This window comes from Mercenaria mercenaria, chromosome 8 (assembly GCF_021730395.1).
Source record: "Mercenaria mercenaria strain notata chromosome 8, MADL_Memer_1, whole genome shotgun sequence".
Lineage (NCBI taxonomy): Eukaryota > Metazoa > Mollusca > Bivalvia > Venerida > Veneridae > Mercenaria > Mercenaria mercenaria.
The window spans coordinates 30,486,267-30,501,395 of record NC_069368.1 but is presented as its reverse complement, the minus strand read 5'-3'; the positions used below and the strand labels follow the sequence as shown (position 1 = coordinate 30,501,395).

Here is a 15,129-nt window from a genome sequence, read left to right as displayed (position 1 = left end):
AAGCACATGTTTCCGCCAATGCATAGTAGTAATAGGCAAGAAGTCAGAGAAGAGGAGCAAAAGTCCAAGAGACACCGATGGTTGGTTGCAATAGGTATCATCTACTCAGCATGTCCAATCATCCAAAGAAGTTTTAACAGTCTGGGCCTAGTTAGTTCTCAAGTTAAGGATTTGAAATGGTCTTCCATGTTCTGGCCCCTGTGACTTTGACCTTTGAGTGGCCCCAAAATCAATTGGGGTCATCTACTCTGCATGTTCAATCAACCTATGAAGTTTCAACATTCTATGCCCAGGGTTCATACAGCCAGACTAACAAAAAATTCAAGGGGTTTTCAAGGAGTTTTCAAGGACTTTTATTACGTTTTCAAGGATAAGCAAAAAATTGAACAAGCACTTATTACACACGAAATGACTGTCTTACAATTGGTGAACACTTCTTACATCCAAAATGACTATCACGTGATATAAGTTTTTCTATAAAGTTCCAATTTGCAATTGATCAACACTTTATCACACACAAAATGACTGGCAAACAATTGGTCAACACTTCTTACATCAACAGCGACTTATCATGTCATATAAGATCAAGTTTTAGGTGCCTCTGGCTGCTGGGGGCGAAGGTGGAATAGTAAACACATCAAGAGTGGCCGTGGGTGACCCTCGATTAGGTACAATTTCTTGTGCTTCTCAGACTTGACGTGCGATTTCAGCGCCGATTCACCCATTGAACTAATGTCAATAACTTTGTTACAATATTTGCACATGGCTTTCCGTTTGTTTTCGTGCTCGACCAGCCATGGATAGGATACAAGCCACTTCTTGTTGAAAATACACGACATTTTCTTCAATATCGGTAACGGAAATGGTGTCCGTAATTTTTACACGTTGTAATTTTCCTAGTCCCAGTCTGTTTAAAACCCGTTTCGTACGGTACACATAGGTTATGTAGACATAAAACATGGCGATGCGTACATATAACAAAGCGTCTTTTACGATCTATTTTTATTAAGCTGACCAAAATTTCTGAAGAAGGAAATTCAAGGACTTTTATCATAAAATCAAGCACTTTTCAAGGCAAGAAACGAATTCAAGGAGTTTTAAGGAGGTTTTTGCAAATTCAAGCACTTTTCATCTAGCAGCTTGAAATTCAAGGAGTTTTCAAGTCTGTGCGAACCCTGATGCCAAGTGGCTCTCTATTTATTTGATCGGAAATAGTTTTTCATGTTCAGGCCCCTGTGACCTGGACCTTTGCTCAAGTGAGCCCAAAATCAATAAGGTATTTTACTCTACAATTCTAAGTCCTACCAACCTATGAAGTTTGAAGGTTCTGGGTCAAATGGTTCTCAAGTAATTAATCAGAAATAGTTTTCCAATTTCTGGCCCCTGAGCCCTTGTGTTTGATCAAGTGCCCCAAACTTCAACAGGGGCCATCTACTCTACATTTCCAGTCATCTTATAAGGTTTCAACATTCTGGATCAAGTGGTTCTCAAATTATTGATCAGAAATAAGTTTTCCATGTTCAGTCCCCTGACCATGACCTTTGATCGAGAAACCCAAAAATGATAGGTGTCATCTAATTCATAAGCTCTAAAAGCCAATTAAGATTAAAGGTTCTAGGTCAAATGGTTCGAATTCTCTAATTATTGATCGAAAATAAAGTGTGACAGACATATGGCCCCTGTGACCTTGGCCTTTAATGAAGTGACCCCAAAAACAACAGGGATCATCTACTGTAAGTCCTATCACCCTATTAAGTTTGAAGGTTCTGGACCAAATCGTTCTCAAGTTATTGATCAGGAATGGATTTCCATGTTCTGGTCCCTGTGACCTTGATCTTTAATCGAGTGACCCCAAAATCAATCGGGACCATCTAGTCTGCAAGTCCAATCATCTGAAGAAAATTGGGTATTTTTTCAATGTTTCTGGCCTCTGTGACCATGACTTTTAACAGAGTGACCCCAAAACCAATAGGGGCCATCCACTACATGAAGTTTCAACATTCTGGGTTAAGTGGTTCTCAAGTAGTTGATCGGAAATGGTTTTCCATGTTCAGGTCCCTGTGACCTTCACCTTTGATAGAGCGACCCCAGAAAAAACAGTTGTCGTCTACTCCATAACCCCTACCATCCTATAAAGTCTGACGTTCTAAGGTCAAATGGTTCTCCAGTTATTGACGGACGGACAGGACAAAAACAATATGTCTCCCCCTAGAGGGGGGTGCAGTGCGGGGGCGGGGTGACATAATCATATTGCTTACAATTTGAAATTATATTACAGTGCTTTAGTGTATACAGGAGAGCCAACAACTTTTCCTGAATTCGTATTTAACGCAAATAAATGTGTATTCTTGTCAAAGTTTCATTATTCAGAGGACCCATACTTTACATCCTATCATCACATAGCTGGTTGGGGTGGGGTTGCGTCTGTCAGCTGTGTACATGTTTCTATTTCATTATGTTTTTATTCAGCACCTCACTTGATATCCCACCTTCAAAACTTACAAAATACTGAGTTTTTTACGTAGAAATGATTAGGTAAAAAAATAGACCAAAGTTCCTTAAAGTCAGAAAGAAAGTTGACCTCTAGACTGTTAGAAATGTTTTGATATGATTTAACCTAGTAATCTGGTTTTGGACTGTAAACGAGCTGTCACAAACTTTTCTTACATTTTCTACAAACGTTCTGACCGATGAAGAACATGTAAAAATGAGATCTCCACAGCGCTAACCACAACGTTTTTCAATGATTTTACTAGTGACCCGCATAAGATTCTGACGTTTCATGAAGACTTGTAATAAATTGTGGTCTCTAAGAGTGATTACGACCTCTGTTGGAGTTTCTTTAACCTAAGCAACAGCGTGGAATGGAAATCCGAGCGCTAGCTAGATTTTTTTATCTACGCTGTCCCAAGTGTTGGGAAAACATCCGCATTACTTAGACATCTTGTCTATCGTAATTAACTTTGCAACATTTTCGAAGAATTGTAAATTAAAAATTGCTCATACGTACATGTAACTTACCTTTCCAATAAGGTGACCTCCTTCCAGGATAACTTTGACTTTCTCTACTAGGTAGACAAGAAAACAAAGATTCTCAATAATCTGACTTGGCGACCTACCTTTTACTTTGATAAACAAGTTTTGAAATTTACTTAGAAATTATACTGAGTTAAACATTTTGACAAAGTTTCATTAACTAAGACTGACCAAAAGTTGTAAGCTGTAGAGTGCTAAACGTCAAGTTGTTTGAGATGACCACTTGGAAAGATGAACAGCCACAGAGTGATCATAATTGCTCACCTTAAAAACTTTGTTCTTAGTGCTCAGGTAACATAAATATAACAAGAGCTCGTAGAACACGAAATTCACCCCGCCCCCCTCCTTTGATGCATTCAGTAATTGCACAAGGAACAGAAATTATTTGCTCACTGTAAAAAAAAGTTCTACTGTTCTGGTTCAATGTGACCTTGACCTCTGACCTACTGACCTCAAAATCAACATGGGTCATCTGCTGGAAATGATCAACCTCCCTATTAAGTTTTGTGATCCTAGGCCCAAGCGTTCTCAAGTTATTGTCCAGAAAGGGTTAAACTGTTCTAGGACACTGTACCTTTGACCTACTGCTCTCAAAATCAATATGGGTCATCTGCTGGTCATGATTAACCTCTCTATCAACTTTCATGATCCTTGGCCCAAGCGTTCTTGAGTAATCATCCAGAAACTCTTTAACTGTTCTTGACCAATGTGACCTTGAACTTTGACTTAATGACCTCAAAATTAATAGGGGTCACCTGCTGGTCATGACCAACCTCCCTATCAAGCATTCTTGAGTTATCCTCTTGAAACCATTTTACTGTTCCTGGTCACTGTGACCTTGACCTTTGATCTACTCATCTCAAAATCAATAGGGGTCATTTGCTGGTGATGACCAACCTTCCTATCAACTTTCACGATCATAGGCCCTTGCATTTTTAAGTTATTATCCAGAAACGGTTTAACTGTTCTGGGTCACTGTGACCTTGATCTTTGACCTAATGACCTCAAAATCAATTGGGGTCATCTGCTGGTCATGACCAACCTCCCTATTAACTTTCATGACCCTAGGCCCAAGCGTTCTTGAGTTATCATCCGGAAACCGTTTATCTTTTCAGGGAGACTGTGACCTTGACCCAAGACCAACTGACCTCAAAATTAATAGGGGTCATCTGCTCGTGATGACCAACTTCCCTATCAACTTTCATGATCTTAGGCCCAAGCGTTCTTGACTTATCATCCAGAAACGGATTGGTCTACATTCCGACCGACCGACCAACAGACCAATCGACTGATATCTGCAAAACAATATACCCCTCCTTCTTTGAAGGGGGGCATAAAAATATTGCTACATTTTCTAAGACTCAAAAAATAAAATTGTCACAAAAAATTGAAGAGCTAATGAACTTGAAATGTAAACTTACATACTGATCCCTAGCTCTGTGTGGAGTTTCAGTTCAATACATGCAAAGAGTTAAAAATTCTCCTCTGCCGGCAAAGAGATAAAGAATATCACATCTGGAAGGGAATTAATTTATCAAAACAAAATCAAAAGTCATATGACTTATCACAAAGACTTTCTTAAAAAACCTGAACATCTATTCTAAATTTCAATAATATCTACATCACTTCCAGACTTTCTAGGACAGGCGGGACTCATGGACGAAGTAAATCCAAAAGAGCCCAATTCCAACACAAGATGTTTTGTTGGGGTATAAAATAGCTAGCCTTAGCACTTAACACAACAATAGTATTTTGTTGAAACCAAACCAGTAATTTTCCAACTAGGTCAACAAGAAAATACAAATAACTGGTATAATATAACAAAATTTATTTGTGCAAAGATTACAAGTTTAAACATATCCCCTAAAACAAATCCCTCTGAGCAATATTATGGTGTATTAAACAGTCTTCTTTAACAATGTATTAATAAGCGAAAGATGTCGAAATTAAGATCATTAAATTTTTTACCAAATACAAACCAAATTAATACTAACCTACATATTCATACAAAATTTCTGAATCCTTATATTGTATTTATTCATTTATCTATTTGGGTTTTTTGGCGCACCAACACAGTAAAGGTTGTAATTTAAGGTAATTCTGCACATGTGAAACAAATAGTATTCTACAAAGTAGAATTTTATTAAACTAAGTGACAGTGACATGTGCTCGATCTTTTGTTAGACTTACTTGCACTTGTGATGACATTTTCGAGAACAGAAAAAGTTCCACAATGTAGGCCTAGATTTTAATTAAATTCTCATACTTCATATTTCCATACTTTCAATAATATGGTCAAATAATATATATGGGTCTGCGTGCTTAATTTCTCACATTTGCCAAAATATCAAAATATCAATGCTAAGTCCTTATATTTTGGCTAATGTTATGCTGTTATTTTAATAATTTCATATAAAATTTGTTGTCAAAATTAAACCTACTGTTTAACATTTAGTATAAGGCATATAATATATTCCCAGCAACATTTATGTTACCTGTAAAACAGCTATGAGGTAAAATTCTAAGTTCTGTGGATAAATCAAATGTGCAGGACTGCCTTAAGTTTAACTTTACAAATTCAAATATTCTAAACCACTGAATTTATCTGATGTTTATTACCATCACTTTTACACAGTCATGTTTCTTGGGTTTATTTTCACATATTTGTATATGTACAGCATTACAGATTTCCTAACTGTTTTCGCAAATATTGAAATGTAAGATAATGAACCTGTTGTGGCAATTGTTAATTTGCGTGCAACTTAAGTGTTGTTGCATGACATTTCTTTGGGACAATTATGTAGCTTGTACCAACACCTGGATTACTGTCCATACTAGACAATGCCAAAATCACATACATCAAATACATAAACCAACGGAAATTTCCAACTGTGATTAAGGGTTCATTACCCTTTGAATTAATTTCAGCAAAATGTTCAAGAATACAATGAAGTAATGTGTGTTTATCAATTTTATAGAATACAATGTAGAAATATGTGTTCATATAATTTTCAAGAACACAATGTAGTATTTTGTGTTTATATTATTTTCAAGAATACAATTTAGTAATATGACTTTGTTCATATAATTTTCAAGAACACAATGTAGTAATATGTGTTCATATAATTTTCAAGAATACAATGTAGCAAGGTGTTTTTATCACATTTTCAGGAATAGAAATATGTGGTAAAGTATTTTTGAGAAATAAAATACAGTAACTTGTGTTCATATAACTTTTAAGAATAGTATGATGTGTATTTTATCAAGATATTGAAGAAAAAGATACAAAAGTACAAAATATATTCTATGTAACAGAAATAAATCTTATTATAAAGTCAAAACTATTGGGCCCACAGCAAATTCCAATGTGTTCAACCCTGACAAAAGTAAATATATGTGTACATAATTTGGTAGGATACATTCTGTTTAATACATATATATCATTAGACACTGTTAAGCCTCAGCATGACAGACATTTCGTCTACTAAAGGCCATTACTGCAGCATATCTTTTAACAATCATAGAGAGAAAAATAATGATAAGAACCAATCTAAGTGAGTGCAAATTTCCATAATTATAACCTTTTCTCACTCTCATAACATCAGCAAGCTCAGTTCTTGTCATTCAAACTTTTTATACAATTTAAAGACAGACTCCTATATATAGTTTGATGTAGAGGCCCTCTCAAAATTTGTTTAAAAAAAAATTATAGGTCACTTGCATTAACTTACTGGCAAGTGAGATTTTTGCAAAGGTCAATGGAATGTAAAAGAACAATGTTTAAAAATATGTACAGTGTCTCGAAAGCTTCAGAAACAATAAAAAAATTATTATTGTCAATACTGTGAAATTATTGATATTCACAGGGGACTTACTTTTTGTGAATTTCATAGTTCAGTCAAATTATGAAATAACATCCCAACAGACAAGTAAAATTTCTATTCATTTTATGTTCAAAACAAGAACTCAACACATCTATATCCCCATGAAATAGCTATTTTTGCTCAAACCATGACATTCTGAGCCCATAAACTCAAATGATTTCATAGTATCTAAAACCAGTTTTATCATTAATTGAGCCACGCCATGGGAAAACCAACATAGTGGGTTTGTGACCAGAATGGATCCAGACCAGCCTGCACATCCGCGAAGTCTGGTCAGGATCCATGCTGTTTGCTATTAGTTTCTCTAATTCCATTAGGCTTTGAAAGCAAACAGCATGGATCCTGACCAGACTGCATGGATGCACAGGCTGGTCTGGATCCATGCTGGTCGCAAAGCCACTATGTTGGTTTTCTCATGGCACGGCTCGATTATACTTTTATTTTTCAAAGTCAGATATAATTGTATGGCAAACTCTATGTGAACAAAAATATTTATTTTTTCACCAAACAAGGAGCATATTCTTAAATTAGCATATAAAGCAGAAGCAAAGTTATTTAAAAATAGATTAAATCAAGTATTCTGTTGTGGTTTTTTTTTCTGGATTTAACTTCTCATAGACATTAATACAAGCCATATGGCCGCCTTCTAGCTCTTGGTATTGGACGAAAACTCCCAGAACCCCTCTAGGCATGATTTAATCTTGGGCAGGCAACTTGGTAGAACATCGACTTTTCAAAAGTGATTTGGATGACTTTCTCAAATACATTATAGCTACTATTCCGGGGTTAAATTTGTTAAGACTGACTTTTTGTCAATGAATGATATTGTTCTTCTCCAAACAGACAACAAAATTAAATGCCATTATATGCTTAAGTCAACAAAACAAAGAAAAAAAAAGCACCGTGTCTGTTATATAATAAGTAAAAAAGGAGAATATTCTACAATGCTTCTTGATTAAAACAAGAGCTCCGCCAAGTGGGGCAATATACGTCGGAAAGGTTACATCAGAGGATGGGAGCAAAATTTAATCAACTTGACTGTTGAAGCCTAAAGGAAAGAAACAACAAAGGGAAGAAATTTAAAAAAAATTCTAAGTCAGACACTGGGGATATAATGGACACTGGGGATATAACATAATACGTCCCTTCTGACATTTAAAAACTCGTACAACATTTTAGAAATAATGAACTTTTTCACGCAAGTCAAAATGACCAACTTAAAGAAAAAGCAATAAAGCTACCCGAAAAGCTTTAGACTTATTATTTTGGATTAATAGGTGCAATAAAATAATTGGTGCAATAACAAAGGTGCAATAAAGTAAAAACAAATACATGTTTACACACTTTTAAAAATTAAATTTATCAATGTATAAAATTAAAACAGACTATGCATCTTAATATATATACATACAATATATAATATGATATTAAAGAAATAAAACATCAAAACAAAAAAGAATAAGGACGATTTATATATAGACAGTTGATAATACTGTCAATTCTGACTGTACATTGAATAAATGAACACTTTTACAAGTAAAATTATATTCAATTAATGCAAAAGAAGAACAGAAATGAAAAAAAAAATACACTTCTACTAAAAGGATTTCATCTTAGAATCACCACTGCTCTAACATGGCCCCGATTTGTTTTCCAGTTTAACAAAGAAGAATGAAAGTGTGAAATGAGCCGTGCCATGAGAAAACCAACATAGTGGGTTTGCGACCAGCATGGATCCAGACCAGCCTGCGCATCTGCGCAGTCTGGTCTGGATCCATGCTGTTCGCTTTTAAAGTCTATTGGAATTGGAGAAACTGTTAGCAAACAGCATGGATCCTGACCAGACTGCGCGGATGCGCAGGCTGGTCTGGATCCATGCTGGTCGCAAACCCACTATGTTGGTTTTCCCATGGCGTGGCTCATTAATTATTATGCAACAAAACCACTGCTTATAGGTCATAATTATAAAGTCAAACAGCATAGCAGCAAGCTGAATATGAATACGAAAAACAAAAGAAGCAAATATATATGGTGGATGTTATCAAGGACGCCATATTTAACATTTACATGTGTGGCATGCATGAATAACTATATCAGGTTTCAAGTCAAAAGTTTTGATAGTATTTAAACATAGTTATTTGACTTTATCAAAAGCTTCAACAAAACCATCCTTGCAAAAAACGGGCATAACTCTGTCAAAATTCAAATCATAGCTATGGCGATTGTTTCTCCTGCTATAGACTTAAATAGTAAATAACTATTCTAAGTTTCAAGTCAATACCTTTGATAGTAACAGAGATATTTAACTTGATCAAAAACTTTTAAGAACTGTGACGGCGATGCCGGGGCGAGTGCAATAGCTCTTTGTTTTCTCTGAAAAGTTGAACTAACAAGAGCTGTCAGTGGACAGCGTGCTCGACTACTCTCAGTGCTTGATAGTATAATACAAGCTATGAGTAAACCTTTAACATTACAATAAGCATATTCTAAGTCGAAAAGGGGCCATAATTCAGTCAAAATGCTTGATAGAGTTGCCTCCTCCTTTTTACAGACTCGGGTCAGGATGGTTAGTAAGTATGCAAAATATCAAAGAAATATCTCAGTGGACTTTGAAAATATTTGGGGTGGTACGCAAACTGTGATGCTCACGGTAACGCTCAATTAACCTCAACATAAAATATTACAAGTGTATCAAACAAGCAAGAGATTTTTGGGGCACAGTAACAATCAAAAGATGAGCCATGCCATGAGAAAACCAACATAGTGGGTTTGCGACCAGCATGGATAACCCACCAGCATGGATCAAGAGCAGCCTGCACAGGCTGATCTGGATCCATGCTAGTCGCAAACCCACTATGTTGGTTTTCTCATGGCACGGCTCAGATATAGAATTGTAAGATTCTTGATGCATAGCTAGAATTTATTTGATTACTTAAATGGTTATACCTATAAATTTTCATGCCAAAAGAAATTTTAAATATTTACACTATTATTCTTTTTTAACATGAATTGTTTTAAATGCCATCACGCATTCTATATCAAAGTAGAATGATATGACGACAAGATAACATTGTAACTTAACAGTTCTTATTGTTGTGTTTAACACTACATCGACACAATTATAGGTCATATGGTGACTTCCTAGCTTTTGTACGCGGAAGAAGACCCCCAGGTGCCCCTCCATGCATAATTTCATCACAGGTAGGTACCTTGGTAGAACCAACGACCTTGGCATGACTAGATGGCTTCAAGTCGGACTCAAACCAACATCGATGAGGCACATGTTATCAGCGATATCAACCACTAGACAAGATAAGACCACTTGTAACTTACAGAGTTATGAGATATGTAATGTAATAAGACATAATGATTATGATATGGTACTTCTGATTATCAAAAAAAATCTATATATATATACCTATATATGGCCCACCAGAGCTGATCTGGCCCACTGACCTAGTTTTTGACCCCACATGAGCAACAGTTGAACCTGACCTAAAGATCATCAAGACAAACATTCTGATTAAATTTCATAAAGATTTGGTTACAACCATGGCCTCTAGAGTGTTCACATGCTTTTCCTTTGATTTGACCGGTGACCTAGTTTTTGACCCCACAAGACCCAGATCGAACTTGACCTATAGAATATCAAAACAAACATTCTGACTAATTCTCATGAGTTTCAAACTTAAATTGTGGTCTCTAGAGTGTTGAAAAGATTTTCCTTTGATCTGGCCTAATGACCTAGTTTTTGACCCCACATGACCCACATTCAAACTTGACCTAGAAATGATTAAGACAAACATTCTGACCCAGTTTCATAAATATTCGGTCACAAGCTTTTCCTTTGATTTGACCAGGTGACCTAGTTTTTAATTCAACATGACCCAGTTTCGAACTTGACCTAGAGATCATCAAGACTAACATTCTGATCAAGTTTCATAAAGATTGGGGCACAAATGTGGTCCCTAGAGTGTTCACAAGCTATTCCTTTGATCTGATTTACTGACCTAGTTTTTGACCCCACATGACTCAGTTTCAAATTTGATCTAGAGATCATCAAGACTAACATTCTGACTAAGTTTCATAAAGATTAGGTCACAAATGTGGCCTCTAGAGTGTAAGAAGCTTTTCCTTTGCTCTTACCTACTGACCTAGTTTAAGACCCCACATGACCCAGTTTCGAACCTGACCTAGAGATCATCAAGGCTAACATTCTGAACAAGTTCCATAAAGATTGGGTCACAAATGTGGCCTCTAGAGTGTTCACAAGGCAAATGTTGACGGACTACTGACTACGCAAGACGGATGCTGGACAATGACCGGTCACAGTAGCTCACCTTGAGCACTTCGTGCTCTGGCGAGCTAAAAATAGAAACATGAATATTGCAGATATATAGTGAACAAAATACATAGCATAAATATGATTTTATCAATGCAAAACTTACTTAACAGTGTGACTAAAAAAATAACAGTTGTGAATATTTTCAAGCAATTTTCTCTGAGGTGAACCAGTTAATGTCATATCATTAAACTTCGCTGACATAAAATTTCTTGATTCTATGTTTACAGAGAAAATATATCAAAAATATATTTGTAATTTTCTTTGTGTTTCGAATATGTCAAATAAGCCGCACCAAAAAAAACCCAACATAGTGCATTTGCAACCAGCATGGAGCTGCGCATTCTGGTCAGGATCCATGCTATTTGCTAACGGTTTCTCTAAATGCAATAGGTTTTGAAAGCAAACGGCATGGATCCTGACCAGACTACACAGATGCGCAGGCTGGTCTGGATCCATGCTGGTCGCAAATGCAAAATGTTGGTTTTCTCACGGAGCAGTTCAAATATCAAACAAGAGCTCGTAGAACACGAAATGCCCCCCTTGATGCATTCAGTAATTGCACAAGGAACAGAAATTATTTAGTCACTGTTCACAAAAGATCTATTGTTCTGGGTCAATGTGACCTTGACCTTTGACCTATTGACCTCAAAATCAATAGGGGTCATCTGCTGGTAACATTAACCTCCCTATCAACTTTCACGATCCTAGGCTCAAGCATTCTCAAGTTATTGTCCGGAAACAGTTTAAAGTTCTGGGTCAATGTGACCTTGACCTTCAGAATCAAAATTAATAGGGATCATCTGCTGGTCATGACCAACCTCCCCCATCAACTTTCATGATCCTAGGCCCAAGCGTTCTTGAGTTGTCCGCTGGAAATCATTTAACTGTTCCGGGTCACTGTGATCTTGACCTCTGACCTACTGAACTCAAAATCAAAAGGGGTCATCTGCTGATCATGACCAACTTCCCTATCAAGTTTTGAGATCCTAGGCCCAAGCCTTCTCAAGTTATCGTCAAGAAACAGTTTAACTGTTTCAGGTCATTGTGACCTTGACCTTTGACCTACTGATCTCAAAATCATTAGTGGTCATCTGCTGGTCATGATAAACCTCCCTATTAACTTTCATGATCCTAGGCCCAAGCGTTCTTGAGTTATCATCCGGAAATCATTTAACTGTTCTGGGTCACTGTGGCCTTGACCTTTGACCTACAGACCTCAAAATCAATAGAGGTCATTTGCTGCTCATGACTAACCTCCCTATCAACTTTCATGATCCTAGGCCCAAGCATTCTTGAGTTATAATCTGGAAACAGTTTAACTGTTCTGGGTCACTGTGACCTTGACCTTTGACCTACTGATCTCAAAATCAAAAGGGGTCATCTGCTGGTCATGACCAACCTCCCTATCAATTTTCATGATCCGAGGCCCAAGCGTTTTTGAGTTATCATCCAGAAACCATTTTAACTGTTCCGGATCACTATGACCTTGACCTTTGAACTACTGATCTCAAAATAAATAGGGATTGTCTGCTGGTTATGACCAACCCCTCCATCAACCTTCATGATCCTAGGCCCAAGCGTTTTTGAGTTATCATCCGGAAATGGATTGGTCTACATACCGACCAACAGACCACCGACAGACATCTGCAAAACAATATACCCCTCCTTCTTCGAAGGGGGGCGTAATAACAAAACAAGAGGGTCATGATGACCCTGAATCGCTCACCTGAGTAATATGAGCCACATGTTTAAAATGGCAAACTGATGCTAAAATATTAGAAAGTAGGTCAGTAGGTCAAATTCATGGTCACTGAAAGTCAGTTTTAAGATTGGTGTGCAAAACTGTACATGTCATCTAAATTTCAAGGCTGTATCTTAAAAATCAAGAAAGTCGGTCAGTAGGTCAAGGTCACAGTCATGTGACCCCCTAATCACTTGGGGTCAGCAGGTAATTATAATTCAACAGTCTAGGAAATATGATCTGATAATTTTTTAAGTGACCTCCAGGACCCCAAGGGCAGGGCCTCTTTTCACCCAAGGGGCATAATTTGAACAATTTTGGTAGAGGAACACAAGGCAAGGCAACAAACCAAATATCAAAAGCCTAGGCCTTGCAGCTTCAGACAAGAAGGTTTTTAAAGTTTTTTCCTATATATGCAAAACTTGAGACCCCCGGGGCAGGGCCTCTTTTCACCCCAGAGTTATAATTTGAACAATTTTGATAGAGGACCACAAGGCAATGCTACATACCAATTATCAAAAGCCTAGGCATTGTGGTTTTATACAAGAAGATTTTTAAAGTTTTTTCCTATATAAGTATATGTAAAGCTTGAGATCCCTGGTGCTCTTTTCACCCCAGGGTTATAATTTAAACAATTTTGATAGCGGACCACAAGGCAATGCAACATACCAATTATCAAAGGCCTAGGTCTTGTGGATTTAGACAAGAAGATTTTTAAAGTTTTTTCCTATATAAGTCTATGTTAAACTTGTGACCCCCGGGACGCGGCCTCTTTTCAACCCAGGGGCATAATTTGAACAATCTTGATAGAGGACCATTACATGATGTCACATGCCAAATATCAAGGCTCTATGCCTTGCGGTTTTGAACAAGAAGGTTTTTAAAGTTTTTCCTTTCGGTTGCCATGGCAACCAGAGTTCTGCATGGAATTCAATTCTTTGAACAACTTGAACGGGGGCCACCCAAGGATCATTCCTGTGAAGTTTGGTGTAATTCTGCCCAGTGGTTTTCAAGATTTTTTTAGAAAATGTTGACGGACGACTGACGACGGACTACGGACAATGAGTGGTCACAAAAGCTCACCATGAGCCTTTGGCTCAGGTAAGCTAATAAACTGATGTGAAATTCAAACACTATATAGTATAACAATATAGAAAATGCATAGATATATGTAATGCTACATTTTGTAATTGAAAATGCTTTCAAAAAACAAAACAAAACATCTTGTTTCCTACTGTGAAATCATTAATGTTCCTGTTGGCTAATTTTCATTGTTTTCCTGGATGCATTAATTTACAAAACTATCCCATGAACAAACAAACAGACTAAATTTGTTCATAAGGATGCTTAAAACCTGAAAACTAATAATGTAAACGAGTTGTTTTATGCCATGACACACATACAAAGGGTGTCACCTAATAGATATGAAGTTAACACCTAACTATTGAAAAACATTGATCTTAGCAGTTCCATTTTATCACTAAATCTATCACAAGTCATCAACTCTTAAACAGATCTGGATGGTATTTCTCTAGCGCCCATTGTATCGACCAGACGGCTAATGCTCGCATGTAGCCGAGAGATCGGAAATGTTTACTCGTCATGTACGCCTCCGGACTCTGAAACATAAATCCTAACCATTCCCAGCATACATTGTAATTTCCCCATGCCGTCTTGAACGCTTCTTCTAACATACCCTGTAACAAAAGATAATACCATTTAAACTTTTATATAACCTTGCTGGTCTCTTGCAATTTACTTTACGATTGAAAGCTACTACATTATCACATAAGCTGTACATAAAAGCAGACCTGTAAATTGGACTTGTGGGGTAAGTACTCTTATAAACAGCACTGGATATAAGCCTTAAGTCAATTATAATAATACATATAATCTTTTCACAGACTATTTACTATCACAGCAGCTGTCTTTAAGTGCTTTGAGGCAGCTGTAAAATGTCTTCCCATTCTTTGACTCATTATTGTTATATTTTCTGGTCCTCTGGAATCATGGGATATTCAATCTGACTTCAATAAATTCCACTTAAGTCGGTGCTGAGGGTGTGAGCAGTGTTGCACATTTCATTACTTCTCACGAACAGACTTAATCAAACTGAGTCTGCT

The 15,129-nt window shown here is 36.8% G+C and overlaps 1 protein-coding gene across 1 annotated transcript in view; it reads right to left on the bottom strand.

Moving 5' to 3' along the window:
- Positions 1 to 8,251: 8,251 nt before the first annotated feature.
- The window catches only part of LOC128559002 (non-lysosomal glucosylceramidase-like), a 49,971-nt gene continuing 43,093 nt past the window's right edge, over positions 8,252 to 15,129 (bottom strand). Inside the window, exon 18 of the mRNA XM_053549659.1 lies at positions 8,252 to 14,703. Within this exon, the coding sequence (XP_053405634.1) occupies positions 14,506 to 14,703 (198 nt within the window). The 3' untranslated portion in view covers positions 8,252 to 14,505. The remainder of the gene's footprint in view (positions 14,704 to 15,129) is intronic.